General features: G+C 37.2%; 1 protein-coding gene across 6 annotated transcripts in view; it reads right to left on the reverse strand.

Moving 5' to 3' along the window:
• The window catches only part of GRHL1 (grainyhead like transcription factor 1), a 93,944-nt gene that overhangs the window by 43,857 nt on the left and 28,946 nt on the right, over window positions 1-21,141 (reverse strand). For all 6 annotated transcript variants that reach the window (XM_069107760.1, XM_069107756.1, XM_069107755.1 and 3 more), the window contains 4 exons: window positions 20,915-20,991; window positions 19,484-19,640; window positions 19,179-19,290; window positions 18,135-18,229 (listed from right to left, as the gene is read on the reverse strand). In XM_069107760.1, the coding sequence (XP_068963861.1) occupies window positions 18,135-18,229; window positions 19,179-19,290; window positions 19,484-19,640; window positions 20,915-20,991 (441 nt within the window). The remainder of the gene's footprint in view (window positions 1-18,134; window positions 18,230-19,178; window positions 19,291-19,483; window positions 19,641-20,914; window positions 20,992-21,141) is intronic.

A 21,141-nucleotide genomic window follows, 5' to 3' on the forward strand; every position in this document is an offset into this window, starting at 1 on the left:
AATTCCTGCGTGTGTTCTAACCATAATTTCTACAACATCAAATTCCTCAATAGGTCAGTACCTAACAAAGTCCAATTCCTTTGCTAGGCATTCAAAGTTCTCCAGAATCTGATCCTAACCTACCTTTTCCAATTTTATCTTTCATTTTCTCTCCAACTTTCCACCCCATACAGGGATTAGCAGAGTGCCAACCATATAGTAAGGGTTTAATAAATGTTTATTGAATTGGATTGAGCTGAATATCCCACACTCCTGCCCAAGGAACTATTCACTATTTACTAGGTACAACTGGCTATCTCCTGCCTTTGTAGATCTGCCCCTACTACTCCAGTTGCTGGAAATCCACCATTTATATCTCCTACTTATCCTTCAAATCTCAGCTTAAATACTGTAACCTTCATGAAGCTTTCCTCATCACCCCCTGGCTAGAGGTGATATCTTTCTGCAAAGTCCTTACCACATTCCTCCTTGTTAACTATAGGTATGTACCTGTTTTTTTTCTCATTTTTTACACTGTAAGCTCTTTGAGGGCATGATCCTTGATAATGTGTATTCCTGAGAGGCTAAAAAATAGAGATAATAGCAGCTACTAACACGGAAGGTTCACAAAGCACACATTGTTAGAACAGCCCTATGAGACAGAGGCTATGGGTATTATTGTCCTCATTTTACAGATGAGTAATCTAAAGCTCAGTTAAGTGACTTGCCCATGGTCATACAGCTAGCAAGTGCCAAAAATAGGTCTCCTTACTCCAGGTCCATTATTCATATCTACAACGCCATATTGCCATTGTAGTAGCCGCATTAAGCAGACACAAAATAGTCGCTGAATGAATGATTTGCTTATGCTCAGTTGACTTGGAAAAGAAACCTTTTGAAAACCTGCAGTGTAATTTCTGAGACAAGTGTGGTAGGGGTTAGGGCTCACATTTATCTCTTAGGCTTGCCATGTTACAACAGAGGTATTAATGTATATAAATAATCACAATTCATGGAACATGACGTGACCTGCTCATGCTATGGCCAAATCTAGGACAGAAATTTCTACAGTACTTTAATGGTTTTTATGGTAAGAATAGCTACAATTTATTATAGCATTTCCATTATAAAAGGCAGCACAGTACAATAACTATGGACTGTTCTTAGAATCAGGAGCCTCTGGGATTCAAGCTCTTGATTCTGACACTGTGACCTTAGTTTCCTCACCTCAAAAGAGAATGATAGTACTTGTCTTACCCCCTTCACAAGGCTGTTGAAGCAAGTACCTTGAAAACCCTGAAGCACTATATAAATATGAACTATTATTGCACATCCATTATATTGGAGTACTAGCCATATGACATCAGGCAAGGCCTAAGTTTCCTTGTCTGTAAAATAGGGATAATAATATTTGTAATATTTACCTGTGAAGATCATTATTAAAATGCATGTCAAAAACTTTGCAAATATTAAAGTGCTAAGTGACTGCAAGTTATTATCTCATTCATTTTCTTCTATTTTCTTTAAAATTTATTTTATTTTTCAAGAATTAAGTATTTTAGGGGTGTCTAGGGTGGCGCAGTGAAGCAGTGAATAGAGCACCTGTCCTGGAGTCAGGAGGACTTGAGTTCAAATTTGGCCTCAGACACTTAAGACTTACTAGCCATGTGACCTTGGACAAGTCACTTAACCTCAATTGCCCTGCCTTCCCCCTCTAAAAAAGCACCAAAAAAAAAAAGTATTTTTATTAATCTGTCCCTCCCACTAATCCCACCCCCAAATTGAGCAATTTTAGAAATGAAAAAAAGGCCTCAAAATATAGCTGCACAGTTGAGTAAAACATATTTCTACATTAACCATGTCCCAAAATCTCTCTTTCTAAATTTTAAGCCTATCCCCTCTCTGTCAAGAGGTGAGTGGAATATTTCAGCTTCATTCTTTTGTACTCATGTTTTAACATTGTATTGATCAGATTCTAAAGTCTTTCAAAGTAGTTTTTCTCTATAATGTTCTGTATAAACCATTCTCCCATTTCTACTCTCTTTGCTTTGCCTCAGTTCACAGAGGTCTTACCAAGTTTCCTCTAAAATCTCTCATTTTATCATTTCTAATGGCACAAAAATATTCTATTACATTCATGTACCACCATTTCTTTATTCATTTCCCCAACAGAGCCACCTCTTCATTCTGTAATTTTTGGCTAACATAAAAAGAACTGCTATAGATATTTTTGAAATATAGTGCCATTTATTCTTTCTTTGTGGTATAGGCCTAGGACCGGTACTGCTGGGTCATAGGGCATTTAGGGTTTCTGAACATAGCTCACGTTGCTTTCTAGAACGTCCGGACCGATTCACAACTCCACCCACTATGCATCAGTGTACTTGTTTGCTCTCCAAATTTTGTCCTTTTCTTCTTTTGTCATCGTTACTATTCAATTACTTTTCAAGATGCACCAGAGAGCTGCCTAGTCTTCATTTACCTGAAAAGGTAGGTGTATGATCAAGGCTCTTTTCCAGAATATGAATTTGAAAAGATAGTCCCTTCGGGGCGGCTAGGTGGCACAGTGAATAGAGCACCAGCCCTGGAGTCAGGAGGACCTGAGTTCAAATCTGGCCTCAGACACTTAACACACACACACACACAAACCTAGCTGTATGACATTGGGCAAATCACTTGACCCCAACTGCCCCCCCCCACAAAAAAATGTGAATGCTGAAAACTAAAAATAAATAAAATTAAAAAAAAAAAAGATAGTCCCTTGCTTGTAGCCTCAGTTGCTTTTCACTCATATGGTACTACCTATGACTGCCTCTTGGAATCATAGTCTCCTATATTTGCTGAAGACAAGCCACCTTATTTCTGAAAGTTCCAATTTTATTGGTCTGTGTGCTGTTTTTTTTTTCTCTGCAATTCACAATTCCTGAGTTTCAGTACATCAAAGTGACTAGCCTCCTTATATAACTGTCCCATTTCACCTCACTCTTTTAGAATAGAAAAAAAACATACAAAAAAACAAAAATCTAAACAAAAGCATTTCAGTCATGAATTAAACTGTCAGAATAACCACATACTATGATTTCATTTCTAATCAACATATCAAATAATTTAATTTCATGGAATAAAGCTATCTGACTACCCTATATTATGATTAGGAAAGTCAATTCTCTAATATGGCTTCAACCAGTTTTGTTACTCAGAAAAAAATTGATTAAGATAATCAACTAGCATGAATTTTCCTGGAAGGATGCTAAAAGTAAGTAAACAATGGACAACATTTTCAAGAAAACCTCACAGGAGAGCAGGATGCTTTGTTTCTAACTCCTCAGACTGCATATACTTCATCATTTTACAAATGGTAGCCTACAGAGTTAAGCACCATAAATGATACATAATATGCGTAATGTGCAGGACATTTGGGGGATACCATTTGAAAAGAAACCTCAGTGCAACCACATATCAAAAAAACTTGTGATTTCATTGGTGTGATTTCATCTCCCCTGACGCAAACCACAACCTGTCTATTACTTAGAGGCTCTGAAAGCTGAATAAAGCTCAGAAAGATTAAGTGACTTGCTCATTGTTTGTACAGTTAATAAGCATCAGAGGCAATATTTCAACCCAGACTTTCCTGACTTCAAGTTCAGCTCTCTGTCTACTGTTTCTTATTGTTGTTCAGTTGTTTCAGTCAAGTCTAACTCTGGGACCCCATTTGGGATTTTCTTGGCAGAGATACTGGATACTGGAGTAGTTTGCCATTTCCTTTTCCAGTTCATTTGACAGATGAGGAAATTGGGGCAAACAGGGTTAAATGACTTGCCCAGGGTCACACAGCTAGTAAGTGTCTGAGGCCATATTTGAACTCATAAAGATGAGTCCTTCTGACTCCAGGTTCAGCACTCTATGTACTACACCACCATACTACATTGCCTCTTTCATTGAAACCATGACAAAGTTGCCACTATTACACTTATATGTAGTGTCTTAAGATTTACAAGTGCTTTCTTCACAATACTATTTCAAGTAAACACCAGATTCCTGGTAGATGCAATGGTAGCAAGGGAACAAAACATTTTGAGAGAAGGAATAAAATAAATTAGCTTGAAGTAATCAAGAAAGACGCTTTGGGAAAGTGGTAGCTAATGACATTCTTACAAAGAGGTGCTAAGATGAAATTTTAAAATGAAATTTATCTACCTTAAAAATATTTTATCCTTGAATGCATATTCTTTTCACTGTTAGATGTTGTTTGATGTGCTTTATTTATCATTATATCTTTTACTACATCAGTACTATCTGTCTTGTTACCTGGCAAGCAACTAGTCTGGGAGGCCCACATATCCAAATTGCTTGTGTAGAACTACATAAAAATGGTTAAATTTAATAAATATTTTTGGGGGCAGCTAGGTGGCACAGTGAATAGAGCACCGACCCTGGAGTCAGGAGGACCTGAGTTCAAATCCGGCCTCAGACACTTGACACAATTACTAGCTGTGTGACTTTGGGCAAGTCACTTAACCCCAACTGCCCTCCAAAAAGCAAATATAAAAAATTAAAAAAATTAAATAAAATTTAAAATAAATAAATTAATACTTTTGAAAAAAGTGACAATTATTGTTATGAATCCCACCAAAAACTAAGGCTGTTGCAGAGGTTTAAAAACTAAATGTCTGGTCATCAGTGGAGATTAATGAGGAAAATGGAAGCAATAATCACAGCATACAAGAAAATACTTAGTTCATTTCTCAGTTCATAAAATTCTTTTATGTGGATACAAAGATGTTGAGTCCATTTTACTGATGTGAGAAGCAGCACAGATAAAATAGGTGCCCTGATCAAAGACATGCAGATAGCTACAAATCAGGATTAGAACTCTGGTCATCTGATTCCTGATCCATTGCTCTTGCCAATAAATCATGCTACTATCATAAAGAACATAAAGAAGGGCACGTTCTTAATGGAAAATCATTGCTCAAGAGAGTAGGAAAAGTTATTTTAAAAGTGATCTCATTTAGTCGTGAGCCAAAAGGAGTTTTTTCCCATCATTGGGTAATACTTCTAACAAATTAAAGACCTGCAAAGTACAAAATAAGATAGCTGCTCATTTCTGGACTGATGTCAACTTGCTTCTTCGGTTACTTTATACCAAGGCAATACTTTGGTTCACTCAGTCAATGTGATATTCATCCAATCAGTGATTTAATAGATGCTCTTATAGTCATCTCATACACAGTCTCAGCAACTTCTAAGAGTCCTTATTTTAACCCTTTGTAGTAAAATTCAACCTAGCCAAACACATATGTATTACAATGTGACAGATTAACTTAAAATACAAATCTCAGAAGAATGAGGGGAAATTTTGACTTAGTCATAATTTTTTCTCTTCCATCTTCTTGCCATACTGTCCCACCACTAATGCCCTATTTACCCAACCTTGTTTCACCTACCATCTTACTATCATGCCTTTTTTCAGAGCTAGGTCTTGGGGGGCCCTCAATTCTTCCAAGGAGAGATGGACTTCAATGACTATGGAGGAGTGAGGCTGACGACTTTGCACTGCTCTGCCTCACTTAGCTCCAGTTCATACACGAGTCAAGACGTCATTCTCATGATGTCCTTGGTCCTCTTTGAGAAAGAAGGACAAACAACAACTAGCGTGCCACCACACCTTGTATCCTCTCCTTTTCCTTTCCACCCTTTGCTACAAGAACAATATCTGATGGATCCTCCCTTTACTTGTTGGCTCCCCCTTTTAAACTGTAAGCTCCTTGAGGGCTTTGTCTCTTTTGGATTTGTATCCCCATTGCTAGCACACAGGAAGTATTTAATACATATTTTTTTTAATTCATTCACTTACTTTGCTAAAAAAAAAATTCCTAACCAGTTATTCCCAGGTAGATACTTTTATAGATAAACTCTATACTTAGTTCATTCCTAGCTTCTAAAATCCTAGAAGGAAGGCCCTACATACATATTATCTTCATTTAAAATCTTTTCAGTGTGTTATATAGTTGATTAGAAAAGATATAATCATGATTTTGAAAACCTCATTTATACCATAGGCGCCAATATAGCAAGAAAGCTTAGTTTAACTCACGGAATAAAGATCCACTTTTTGACTCAGTTCAGACTTTTTTCATCATTACAATCATAGTTCTACATGTTACAAATGTTTCTAGGTTATAACAATGAAATCTCTATGTTACTGACTTTGGGGTTAAAATCCCATCAGTTATTAATAATGACCTATTTAAACATATGTATACCTAATTTATGATTAGCTTTAAGAGAGTAATGATTATTGATCAAGAGCAAGAAAATTCTCAGATGTCTGAACTGAGAACTCAGAGGGGAGATCCAGTTCTATCTTTGTTTCACTAAGCAGCCCTAGATAAATGACTCTTTGCCTCAGTTTTTCTAAAGTTAAATTATTACACTATGACTGACACCATTATTTGATGACACGAATACAAACTACAAAGTGCTGTGACCATGGAAGTATTACTCTTCAAATGATCATAAAGAAATGAGAGGGAAAGAAGATGGGAGAAGGGAAAGAAGCAAGACTAACTTAAAGACTCTTCAGCTCTTAGTGGGGCGTTTCCCTGAAGGAATAACAAGTATCTAGTCATCACCCTTGATGTTGCCATAGTACTCTCTTCCCACACCTCCCACACATCATCTTCAGTTTCTATATAGATTGAAGAGAGCCAGGGGAAAAGTCACAGACTAAAACAGAAAAAATAAACCATACTAAGGAGTGCTTTCATGCTGTCATTACATCAGATTCTACAAATTAGAAGTGATCTGATAGACTGTGATCACATGGGAAATATGGCATCCTGGAACCTATGTGTCCCAAATAAGTAGAATATATTTGCTCTGAAATCTGCAGAACTAGATGCAGGTGTGACCCAAGGCAAACATAGACCGCATTCCATCCCCACCACCAAATATGGAATAAGGAAAGGTAAATTTGTAGGTTAATAAGGGGAAGAAATTAACAGGCATATCAACACTCAACTAAGAAAGATGTCTTGACTTAGGGCTTTCTCCTTCAATTAAAAAAAAAATTAAAACTAAAAAATCCTAAGGATGAATTACATATACAAATGTAATAAGGTTGACAGTTCAGTACTTTACACTGAGAGACTTAAGTGTTTTGGTTGCACAGAAGCTGTCTTTCTTGCTGTTATTCCCCTTACTCAGGGAAAATTCAGCAAAAACATCCATTTGAATTACTAATGGTTTCAGGCCACATTCAGCTCTCCATGATTCAGTTTTTAGGTGACAAAACTGGTTGAAATGATAGATTAAGAAAACAATATTGGACAGAATTTCCTGGAAGGACTTGGGGAAAGGAAGGTAATAAACTTTCAAAGAAGAATGTTCCATAGACGATTGAGCTTGTTGCTTGACAGTAAAGAGGGTAGTCTATGAAAAGAAGAGAAGCCAACTCAAGAGGGAGCCAACAAATTGTGCTTAAACAAAAATGGCTTGTGCTAATCTGTTTCACGAGGTACAGGTTTCACTACCAAACTGAAGCTTTTTTTTTAAACCTGACAAATATCTTGCCTATCCAATCAAAGACCTTAAAACATCTGGCTTTTACCCTAAGGCATACGCTATAGAGGCAAGCTCTTGTTAGTTGGAAATTATAAAGTTCAAGTTCCTCAGTCAGCAATATGTGGACTCAGAGTCCCCTATACTAGGAAACACCTTGTTGCTTAGACCCTCACAGAACTCACCCTTCAAAATGAAAACTGAGAATAGGTTTGTCAGAGAAAACTCTACACAAACACATCCAGAATACTTTGTTTAAAAAAACTCTAGCTATGAAGTAGCTTATACCATATCAAAGAATGAATAAATACGACATTATCCACAAATTTTTAACCAAGAAAAGTCTCTGCTCTCTCCAAATCTGATCCTCCAGTTCCAAAAACTATTGCATTTCCACAGGAGAATTTTATTGTTGGGATGCTTAGTCTGAACCATCATCTTTTCTCTAGTTCCTATTAAAAAGTCATCTCAATTTAGTAGTTTCCATACTTCAAGCTTGAGCTCCTTTTAGGGCACTGGGATAGGAAAGTTTGAATCTAGTTATAATTCTTCAAATTCTAGTCAAATCTATTCTCTACAATCTAAAAGTATCCCATGTGCTAATTTTACCTCGATCATCTGCTAAACACTCAAGTTTTAAAAGTTGTTTCCTCCTCGTATTCTTTCCTAAGCCACAAACTTTATTTAGGCCAGGGAGCATATGCATTATCTATAGTCCTGCAACTTAACCTCCTGCCTTCATTTTATTGCAAATGCAAGTAGATGTTTGACTCACCTCTCTTCCCTCCCTCTCATTCACACTGGGAAATTTAAAGTTGTGAAACAAACCAAACCTGCCCCTGCTTAATGCAACCAAACATGGCAACACCTTATTTTAATGGAACACTTGATTGATGCTTCACTAGAATGGAATTCCTGTAAATGCAAGCAATAGGCTCAAGCCAAACAAATTAAAAATTGCTCTCACAGTGAATTCCAAATATTGTGCTTAGACACAACAAACTTATTAAAATTATAAACCTGCATCACACAAGTACACATGTAAGTCTTAAGTTCAAATTACCAGAATGGTCCCACCCCTCTTTAGAAAATGAACTTTGCAAGCCACAATAATCCCTCACCGGGAACTCCATATACTTTTGCTGAGACAAGGAGACAAAGGGGAAAAGATACCAATACTCCATCCAAACACCAGGATCCCTCCCGTTAAAGCTCCTTGGTACTCTAGTCTGGCTCCAAAACTTTATTTTAATCCCCTCTCTTTGTAACATGAGCTTTTCCGTGACACACAAAACATTTGGCTCTGAAGGACAGCTTTTTAGAGTACCTGGGAATTCTTTCTTATAGTCAGTAGATTACGATTAAAAGCAAAAACCACAAGGGATTTTTCTTTGACAGTTTTTTCCCTGGGGAACAGGATGCTAGGATCTCATCCTCTTGACTCCTACTTTTCCCTTCCCTAGAAACTATTCTATACAGGTATTTGCAGAAGAAAAAAAAATTAAAAAGGAACTGAACCATGGAAATGTTGAAATTCAGTTTATTGTTGAAATTGGCCATGCCACCTGAGAGATAAGATCATACCATCTAGAAAGAGCTGCAGTTCCATCTGTCTGTGAGTAATATGATCATTGAGTGTTTTCTCCTGAAGTTGAGATGGATACCTGGGAACAAGCAACCAGATTCCCAACAGAAGAGTGAAGAAGAACTAACCAAATCTCAATGTTGTTTTAAAGTCTTAGAATTCCCAGCACAGAGAAAGAAATTAGATTAAAGACTAACATATCCAGTCTTTCTCACATCCTCTTTTGGGTACATGCTCAGGTAGCCATTAAATGCACTTCAAATGCTCAGCTTTTCATTGTCAACATAAGAGGAGACTCAAATTCAATGACAAATCTAGTGATTTGACTTTATGGGAAAAAAACCCAACAACAAAACAACCATAGCCTTTTGCCACTTCTGGGCCTATTACATCCTAAAAGGGTTTGCTTTGTTTGAAGACTGATAAAAGACACAAACAACCATATTTCCAAAATGTTTTTTTTGTCTTTGAACTCAGATTTCCTGTGGGCCCATTTAGTTGTTTTGTTTTTCAATATAGCAAAAAGAGCTCCTTTCTCATCAAGTACTTCCTTGGGTTATCTATGTTGAATAAATTATTTAATCCTTGAATTATTTTATCATTAGATATTATTGCTTTCATTTTCAAACTCAACAGTTTTTACTGCTTCTGGATTCACACAGCTAATAAGTTTGTGGACATATTAAGAATTCAACTAGTAAAGCATCATTATGAATGTTTACTTACACAAACTTTTTCATTTCTGAAGCTATAATCCCAAGAATATGACAGCAAACATGAAGGCATTAAGAAGGCTGAACCCTTTTCTGTTAGTACTGACAAATTTGCTTGAGTTTTAGTTTCTTAGATCTTAAGGTTCTGAGGCCTTATTTTATATGCCTATAAGACTCCAGAATTAGTCACTTGGTTTAGGAAATCTTGTAGACTGACTGAAGCTAGTAATATCTACATTTTAAATAGGTTGCATCTGAGAAACATGATTCTAAGTCAGTTTTTGAAACTTCAAATTTTTTCCATAGAAACAATAATATTTATGGTAGTTAGCTTCTCAAACTAGCCTACAAGAGCCTATATAACCTATAATGTAGCTAAATTATAATGTTGGTTTGTACTAGCTTAAGTTTTGGGTCCTGGAAATGGGACCAGAAGGCAAAGAAGAAGGAAGAAAAGAATTTCTTTCTCTGGATACAGGGCAGATTTTAGAAAAAAAATTCAAATTTGTTTTTGGCATCCTCAAGCCTTCCTTTGTACATTTGTCAAACTCCTAGGCCTTCCACATTGCTTGAAGTCCCCACTGTAGCACTCCATGCAGGTCTGCTCATCTTCAAAAGTTTTATGTGCTTTATAATGACATATATCATCTACCTACCAATTAAAACTCCCATTCTCTCAGAGTAGATAATCTCAGAATAACTCATTCACTTTAGTAAGTAGAAGTGTGACCTAGAAGAGACAGTATGGTATAGCTAAAAGAACACTGGAGTCACCAAAAAAGGCCTGGGTTTGAAAACTAGTTCCAACAGTTACTAGCTTAAATGATAATGGATGAGTCATTTAAACGCTTTAAGACTCAGTTTCCTCATCTGTAAATCAAGGCTGATGGTATTCAACAATAATAATAGCTGACAAATAGTGCTTTAAGGTTTACAATGGACTTTACATATCTAACCATGTGACCTGCACAACTACACGAGGTCACAAGTATTATTACCCCTATTTTGTACTACCTGCTTTTGATGTGAAGAAAGCCACTGATGAAACAATAATGTGCTTTAAAAATTTTACATTCACTAATACTACTACTACTAATACATTCACTAATACTAATACTATTACTAAGAGTAATAACTGAACTAATACAAATCCTAGAGATATTAAGCTTTTAAAAAGAGGATATTTGCAAACTCAAATGAATTTCAAGTCAGTATAATTTCAGACAATGTAAGAAAGTTACATAAAAAGATTTAGTCCATATAAGGGAAGATGATTTTGAGGAAGGTGACACCAGGTAAACGAATCTGTCTTGCCTAGGAGTTCACCTCTAGATTCAATTCATCAAAGCTCTTCCTGCTGTTTCCAGGTTCTTTCTTTAACTTTGAAAGCCCATAAATGCTCTAAAAACTTCTGGGTTTTTTTTACGTTGTTTCCCTGGAAGAGATAGCTGAAAGTGAGGGAAGAAGTGTAATATGTAAGACTGGATTTTTAAGTCAGGGACCACATTCGTTGACGACTCCCTCCTCATCCTTCCACATGAAGATTCACATTAGCCGAAGGAAATGGGATTTGATCTCATCTGACCCTGAAATACAACCATTTCCAGAGTGGGAGGCAGAAATTAAAATGTGGCTTAGTGAGTTGGCATTTGGCCAAGAGACTAATTTTACTTACCCTGTCAGTGCCAAAAACCCCAAAACAACAAAGCAACAGCTATGAAAGCTTAAGATCTCTGGAGAAAATTGCTAGTCTACTTACCTCCAGCAGCAGAATAAGTCTTTTACATCCTCTAAGGTAAAGGAGCTGGGATGGGGCCAATGAACATAGCCAAAGTGTGTTCTAGACTTCTAGGTGATATGCTGGAAGTCTCTCAACTACCAGTTATCTATCCTGACGCTACTGAAATTATGAACCACCTAGTTTCCACAAAATGAGCGTGATAAGGTTGTTGAAATCTGAACAAGAAGGATAAGGAACTTAGTGCATGGAGGGGGGAACTGGGGGAAAAAAATCACTACAGGACCATGCATGCAGAATTTGTGGTCTCTACCTGCCCAGGGGCATTAATTACTTTGAGAGTAAAAAGAGAAATCAACTTGGCTAAATAAAGCTAAAAGTCTAGATGCTTCATTTCAACACCTTTAAGGCTGATATATGATATCTCTTTCCAAAGGTGGCAGTCTAATTAGATGATGGCACAACACTCTTCTTGTAGAAGGCATAAGAACCAAATCAGCTTTGGGGGTCTGGAAAGAGAAACGAACTTCACTTACCCACAACATTTACTGATGCTCTTCGAGCCATTTAGACCACTCCATTACCTACCCCCATCACCACCTCACACAATATTCTTCTCTAATACTGAAATGCTATAGATTTTCAAAACGGAACTCACAACAATCGTTATTCCTTTCTGTTGTCTTGGTTTTCATCACTTCCACCTTCAAGAGTGACACACCAAACAACGACTCTGTCCATACACAATAACTTAAGGCCAAGATATTGAAGCACTTTGACAAGTGCTTATCGATCCTGAGAAAACCTCACTGACAGAAGCTAGCTGGTCAATGTGGCACTTTTTTTCTAGAAGCACATGAGGGAAATGAGAGGACCAGTGAACAAAGAGACCCATGTAAGGTCGCAGATGAGTCAATGTCGGTCAGGGAAGAGAAGTCAGGCCTAAATGTCCTCCTACCCAGAATCTTTGTTAAGAATTCTTTAATTAGCCCTAATGGTGAGAAGAAAATATACCTACAATTTACTTTGGGAACAGAAGCTTCCTGAGGGCATAGGTCAATTTTTTTTTTAATCAGCAATATTAAGAAGCCAGCAAACTCAGTGCCATTAAACATTATTTAATTGCTAAAATAAGAGAAAGAATAATTATACAAAGTGAAACTTTCCTTTTCTTCCTAACAGCCTTGCTATGTTTATCTCATGGTCCTTGCTAAATTACAAAGATCAACAAGATATTAATCATCAAAACCTAGAAAACAACAGCTCCTCATGAATGAAAGAGTAACTTTTAAAGTATAAAACAGGGGCAAATAAGGAGGGATAAAAGTCACCATTTCTTGCTTCCCCTTATTACTTTACCTAAATAATCTATTTATAAACAATACGAAACATTTAGTGACTTCCTATTGTCTTTTGGTTACAAAACAAACTCTTTTTTTTTTTTTGGCATGTAAAGATCTTTACAATCTGGCCCAAATCCATCTTTGCAGACAGATCTCATGTCACTCTTCCCGCTACCATATACCTGCTCTTCCAGTCCAACAGAAATTACACTCCATCTCCTATCTCCAGGCCTCTGCACAGGCTGTCCCACCCTACACCATCTCCCTTACTTCTGACTTGTATGATTCCCAAATTCCTACAAAACAAGGATTAACTGCTACCTCCTACAAAAGGTCTTTGATGATTAATTAGCAATTGTTAACATTATTCTTTTCTTTTCATATTTATTCCATATATATTTTGTCATGGTGCTGTACCCCCAGTAAAACGGAAGTTCTTTTAAGGCAAGGACAATTGGACTATTTCATTTGTGTCTTTGTCTCTTCTGACATTAGGCTAGTACTTGCATATAGTTGGTGTGGGAGAATTTCTTGTTGATTTGAATTTTCAGATTCCCTATTGATTGGAGTGGGCACACTTATTAAAACAAGACTAACACCAAAGCACCAAACACCTGCTGATATCACACATGCACTACTAAGATGGCCAGAAAACAAAGTGTAACTTACACCAGTGTCGCAAAGCCCCAAACACCAGGGGCTGTCCAATATTCCAGACCCTGCAGCCTCAAAGCCATACTTGTACCCTGGAGAATCTGTGGCAAATGGCAAGAGTAGCTCTCACAGGCTCCTCTTAATATACATTTAGTCCTCTGCTCCAACAGAAGTTCTCTGTTGGTTAAACATGAGGGTATCTTGCCTCTGCTGGTCAAACCATAAACTCCATAGAGTGGGAACTCAGGCTTGTTCTCCTATGTGGGCCTCACTTTGCCCTTGACCTTTCATGTCCTAAGTATGCAGTCATCCAGTCTTTGCTGCCCCTATTCATATGCCACTGAAGAGAGCTGGAAGGAGCTACAGAACTGGGCTGTGTGGGTCCACTATAAAGGTATGTTACCTAAACTCAACTGGGCCCTCCTTACAGCAAAACAATCCTTTCCCCCTCCCCAATATCCTATTCTACTACCCATTGAGGATGTTCCAGATCTTCTCTCCCAAAACCTTCCACATCTCTTCTTCCCCTCACTCTCTTTCTCTTGCTTTTTTTTTTTTTGGAGGGGGAAGGTAGGGCAATTGGGGTTAAGTGACTTGCCCAAGGTCACATGGCTAGTAAGTGCCTCACTCTCTTTCAAACAGAGGAACTTGCTTTGTACTTTTAATGACAAAATAGAGACCATTTGTCATGACATGAACTCCCTCTTTTTTTTTTTTTTAAGCAATTGGGGTTAAGTAACTTGCTCAGGGGCTAAGTAACTTGCTCAAGGTTACACGGCCAGGTGTTTCTGGGTGGGTGCTAAGTGTCTGAGCCCGGGATTTGATCTCCAGGTCATCCTGACACTGGAGCCGGTGCTCTTGCTCACTGTGCTACCTGGCCGCCCCAAACTCCCTCTTTTCTTCATCTCAAAGATGTCATTCCCCAATATCTTCTCTTGTACTCTAAATTCTGATAATGAACTGGCTTCACCAATGCTGACTGCTCTAAATGCACACTCTCCTCCCTGTCTCTTCAGCAGATCACCCCACAATCATTACTTCTCTTTCTAATCTTCATTCTCTTTCCAGAGCCCACCCTTTCACCTACTGTTTCCTTCCATGCTGCCTAGCAACATGCCCAAATCTCCCCCATCCTTAAAAAAAAAACCATCATTCCTTCAAACTATCATCATATACCTTTCATATTCACATACCTTTCTCAGGCAAACTCCTAAAAAAAGCTTTCTACACTCATTTCCTCCAGTTTCTCGTCCCTCACTCACTCCTCAAGCCTTTGCTGGGTGGTTTCTGATCTTATCACTTAATTGAAACTGCTCTCCAAAATAACCAAAGATTTCTTAATTGCCAAATTTAATGTTCTTTCCTCAGTTCTTTTCCTTTTTGACCTCTCTGCAAAATTTGGCACCACTGACCACTCTCACCTCTGGGACAGTCTCTCTCATCTGGGTTTTCCTGACATTACTCTCTTCTGGATCTTCATATAATGCTCCCTAATTTTGAGTCCACCTCAAGGCTCTGTCCTGGGTCTTCTCTTCTTTCTCCCTGTAATCTATGACTTCATGATCTTGTCAGTTCACATGAGTTTAATTATCATCTATATGCAGATGACTCCCAAATTTATATATCCAACCTCAACATCTCTCCTGAGCATTTATCCTGCATTACAAATTGCTTATTGGACATTTCAAATAGGAAGTCCCACAGACCATTCAAATTCAACGTATCCAAAACAGAACTCATTACCTTTCCTCCTAAATCCACACCTTTTCTGTACTTCCCTATTTCTATCAAGGGCACCACAATCCTTCCAGTTTCCCAGGCTTCCAACCTCGGGGTCATCCTTAATTCCTCACTCTCTGTCGTCTAACAGAGACAGTCAGCTGCCAAATACTGCCATTTTTACATCTATCACATTTTTCAGATGCACCACCTTTTTCACTACTCACACAGAAACCTCCCTCATCACCTCTCACCCGATCTGCTACAATGACCTCTCTGCCTCAAGCCTGTCACTCTCTAATCCATCTGCCAAAATGATTTTCCTAAAATGCAGGCCTGACCATGTCACTTGCTCAATAAACACTGATGCCCCTCTGTTGACTTTTGGATAAAAGAGGAACTCTTCTTTTGGCTTTTAGAGATCTTCACAACCTGCCTTTCCGTCGTCGTTCTGTACCATTCTCCTTCCTGTGCTCCATCGCGTAGCCAAACCGACCCTTCTTACTGTTCCTCCCACACAGCATTCTACTTCCCATCTTCCTTTTCACTGGCCACCCCCATTCCTGGAATGCACTCCTTCCTTTCCTTGTTTCTACCTCCCAGAATGCCTTACTTTCTTTAAGATTCAGCTCAAGTACCACCTTCTACACGAAGTCCTCCTTATCTGTCTGCTAACAGAACCCACTTTCCTTCCCAAAATTAGCTCTTATGTGTTTTGTCATTATTCTGCATGTACTGAACACACTATCTCCCTCAAAGAGAATGGATGCTCTTTAAGGGCATGGATTGTCATTTCTGTCTCTGTATCACCATCACTCAGCAAAATGTTTGGCCTAAAATAGGTACTTTATATATGCTTATCGATTGATTTGATTCAGATATTTCTTAAATGAATTGTTCCCAATAACAAATATAATCTTTGTTACTAAAACCTTACAAAAATCAAATTGCTGAACACAAAATACTTTTTCCTATGAACATGCCATATGAACTCGTCAATTCCTAAACTCAATGAGATAAAGGAATAAGGTTCAGTATTTCAATGACTTAGGGGAGGGTATATTATTAAAAGGAAAAGATTTAGTGCAGTGTGGGGGGACAAATGCTTTGAAAAAGTAAACCTACATTTCCTTTTTCTTTTGGTAAATTTTTTTCTTTTAAACTTAAATACAAAATAAGAAAAGAAAAAAATTGACATGTACACTGCAGAACATGAGAGGATTCAATATAAAACAAAAAATTTAATCAAGAAAACCTATATAATAAATACTACACATTGTTTTCAAAGCTGTCAAACTTTTTTTTTGCTTCCTTGTTAGTTTTCTTCTGTTTTCTACTGTGTACTTTTTACTTTGTTTTTTCCCTTCCCCACCCCCACCCCCAGAAAGCTACAATTAGGTGTGGAGATGTGTGTGTGTGTGTGTGTGTGTGTGTGTGTGTGTGTGTGTGTGTACACAGGCACACATATACATAGGTATCTATAAACATACACTCATACACACATATAAAAGACTTTACTATGCTTCTTTCCTCCTATCACCTGTTTCTCTGATTTTTCATCATTTCTTACACCACAGCAATATTCTAACCCAATTATATCCTACCTGAGAGATTGTCTATGAAAGTTTTCCCTCAATTTTCTGTATTCCTTCTGTTCTTGGCTACACAGGTTTTATTCATACAAGAAAATTTTACTTAAAATCATCAAAATTATCCTTTTTATACTTCAACAATGCTCTCACCTTATAATATAGTTTAAAGTCTGATACTACTGATTCTACTTCCTTTATATCTTTTTTCCCTTTCTTTGACATTCTTGACCTCCTGTTCTTCCAAATGAACTTTGTTATTATTTTTCCTAACTCAGTAAAATAATATTTTAGTTATTTAATTGTGATGACATTGAATAAATAGGTTAGGTAAAATTTCCATTTAAAAAATTATTTTGGCCTCATTGACTCGTGAAGAATAAATATTACTTCAATTATTTACATATAAGTTTATTTGTATAAAAAAAGTGTTTTATGTTTATGTTCATATAGTTCCTGTGTAGAACCTACATTTTCCTAAAGGACACCAGAACAGAACTTAAGAGTTAGCCAAATGACCATCCACATCAGTGGTAATAATTCAAATACCTTGTAAAATAACAAGAAAGAATTACTTAGAACAGGATGAGGGGTTGAACTTGTAGAGAAAATGCAATGAAATAAAATAATGATCTGTTGTACATAAAGCCTTTCTCTAAGAAACTTACGAGTCTTAGGGACATTGTCTTATTAATCTTCACAATATCCCTGTCAGTGAGGGAGTAGGCAGGTATTACTAATGCCATTTTACAGATTGAAAAATGGAGTCAGAGGGAAGTTGAGTCACAATCAAAGTGAAATGGTGAGTTAGTGGTTGAGGATTAAAATTCACAAGCTTCTTACTCTAATTCTCATGCTCTCTTTACAACACTACACATGCATATAGGTATGTCAAGATAAATTATCTTTGCCAGAGAACAGGAAGAAATATCTTTGCTTTGTTTCTTAAAATGCTGGCATGAACTTTCTTTGGGAAAGTTAAAACAGACAAGAGAATAACTTGGTTCTTTAGGAAGGAGGGGAAAAATCCTGATGGTGTAATACTTCTTTTCCTCCCTTCCCCATCCTATCTCATTTTCATCAAATTCATGACTCACAGTAACAGCCTACCTTCGTCAAATGTGATTCAATCTATTGCTTAGTACAAAAATGAAACACCAAAGAAAATGTCAGCTGTCAGGGCACTCTGCTCCTCCCTTCTGTCCTCATAAAACAAAAAGAACAGGAAGCCTTGGGAGCTCTACTACATACCTTTGCTTCATCATTAATGTCCCAAGTGAAAGAAATGGCATTATAGGCAATCTCCTCAATGTTACTGATGGTATTGAAGCTTTCCTTATAGTCAGCTATAAGGGAAACAGTGAAAAAGATAAAGTTGTGAATTCTAATTTAAGTTGGGTAGTATGAAACATTTGTCAAGATAAGACACTGTTTTTCATCTCCCTAAGGAATTTGAAGGTAATATATTCTTGGGGGGAAGAGAATGCATTAAAAATGAAAAAAAAAAAAGAATTCTAACCTCTAAGGGCCCATAGAAATCACCATCCTAATCCAACATTCTGTCATTTTACAGAGGACAAAAGCAATAACTAGAGAGGTAAAACAATTGGCCAAAAATAATAAGCATAGTGGCACAATAAGACTTTGATCCCATGTCCTCCTTATTCCTAAGCTAGGGCACTAGAGAAAATAGAGGGGGGAAAATACTGCTAAGAGTAACAACTGTTACTTTCACCCATGCTATACCCCAAAGGACCATACAAGATACAGTTTTTTATAAAGTTACTTCATAAAACATGGATTTCTTTGTGAGTTTGCTGTTAAGAACCAGATGGTTAATCTCTAACTCCAGTCCCACACATCAAGGGCTAGCAATGCAACACAGCTTGCAACTAGGGAAGGCTAGAATTAAGCCATATTCCTGTTTTGCTTACAGGCAATCAATAGTATTTTCTCCTTTTCTTCCTCCTCTCCAAATGATAGAAATTTAATTGGGAATAAACAACTTAAAAAAAAAAATCCTTGAATAGTGTGGGGAAGTGAGACACCTTTGTGTTTACTGTATAGTTGGGAGTCCCCACCTTTAAATGGAACACAGTAGTCATTATAGAGGAAGTGAAAGTAGGGACAAAGACAATTCTGAGAGGCCAAGGACAATGTTTAGAAAAGGCCAGTGGCTGGTGAAAAAATAAAAATGGTTTTGTCAGGAAGCTGAACACTGCCAAAAAAAATTGGATTTAGAAAAAATGGGTGCTTGCAATTCTGAGAGTAAGAACAGGCTTATGAACTGCTTACCTATATCAATGCATCTTTGTTTGGCGGTGTGTTGCCTGGAGTGCCAGTATTTCCAATGCCTCAGCTGATCTTCCCGAGTTTTGTCTTCAGCAAACACCACCATAATCACACTCTGAGAGAAGACAAAAGGTTAAAGAAGTTGAGAAAACAGAGGGTAAATCTTTTTGAGAAGTGTTACTTGACATTAGACTTTTCATTTGAGGCCTAAGGCTACAGTTTGGGGCCTGCAGCAAGTTCTGTTTTAGAAAGAGAACACAGAATCTTTGTCCCTCACTTCCTGGAGAAAAAACTGACCACACACTCACCCGGACTTTGCTGATGGGATGGTGAATTCCTTCATTGCTGCTCACTTCTTTCAAGGTGACAGGATAAAATTGGCCCTTATTCAGATACGTCATGGTGCTATCTCCTGGCTTCTGTCGAAGGGATTTTGAGGCTTCTAGAGTATATTCAAAGTTGTTCCTATGTGACAAAAAAGGCATTGAAGACTAAGGTACTCTTCTGGAAAGCTACCAATGTGCCTTAGTTTAATTTGGAGAAGGTCCAGTGAATCCACTGATATACTAAGTTGTTAAGGAAAATGCAACTGGCTCTGCCATCTTAAGAAAGACTCCTTTCTAACATTTCCATGAGGAAATAATTTTTTCACACAGAAATACTTAACAATAAAAAAAAAAAACAACTCTCAATCCACTTGAGAAGTAACATGTTGAGGAAAAAGATCCCTGAATTTGGAGTCAGAAGACTGACTTAAGTCACCCACTCTGCCATTTACTCTCTGTGTGACTATTGGGCCAGATTATTAGCCTCTCTAAAACTTAGTTTCCTCATCTGTTAAATGGGGATGTTACCTACTTCACAGATTATTTTAAGGGATTATTTATGTAAAAAATTTGTGAACTTTATTATTTAAATGTCAACCATTATTATCATAATAGATAGAATCTTAAGTGGTCTACTGAAATTTCATGGAAGCAAAAATCAAGCACATAATAATGAAGGAAGAGAAACATAAGACAGATATGCCTCTCATTCCAATATATAACCAGAGAGGCAGAGAAATTCTATCTTCTAAAAACCTGTTTGGTTTTCAATATTCACTACAGTATTTCAAATAGCCAGTTTCCCAATGCAAGTAACAGTTCCAATTAGACAAAGAGTAAGGACTGTGGCCTTCATTTTATACCTTGCAAATGCACTGGGAAAAGGTGGGTTAATTTTAAAAGTGGTTTTCTTTTGTACTTATTTGCAACAATCTACTTTATTCTGAAATTGTCAAAGAAACAAAGAATTTTATAGCTAGAAGGAATCTTAGCTATAACCCACCTCCTCTCTTTCCATTTCTTCTCCTAGATTCCATGACAGCTAACATTTGTGGAGCAATTTAATGCTTGCCAAGTGTTTTATGTATATTACCTCATAGATTACATTGCATTAGCCTCCCCTCTAAAAAAATCATAGGGGAGGGAGCTGAGGTAGTTTTCAACTCTATTATTTAAAGAACTCTTACTTGAAAAACAGTTCCAAGCAAAAGACTTCTGAAAAGATCACAACTAGCACCAAAATCAGTTGTTACTAAGGAAATCCTAGCAAGTAAATAATTAGACTGCTATCCGTCCTTCCTAAATAGCTTATTGACATAATAAAACGAGGAAAAAGTCTTCATCAAACTATGAAGAACAGGTAGAAAAGGACTCACAAGTTGCAAAGAAAAAAATTACATAAATTATTATTACCCTGAGACACTGTCAAACACATAGTCCTCTGAATTCATGCCAGGCATCCTCAGACTGAGATCTGAAGGAAAGAAAACCTGAAATACAAACAATATAAAAAACACAATTAGTTGAATGATCATGGTTACAAAAGACAAAAGCTAAGTTGGGCCTGCAAAAACTCAAGATTTACTACATCATCAAAAGAATGCATCTTAAGCATAACCCCCTACCCTCCCAATATCCAT

This window comes from Petaurus breviceps, unplaced genomic scaffold (assembly GCF_028583685.1).
Source record: "Petaurus breviceps papuanus isolate PSGF00001 unplaced genomic scaffold, PetGlider_PUasm1.0 90255, whole genome shotgun sequence".
Classification (NCBI taxonomy): Eukaryota; Metazoa; Chordata; class Mammalia; order Diprotodontia; family Petauridae; genus Petaurus; species Petaurus breviceps.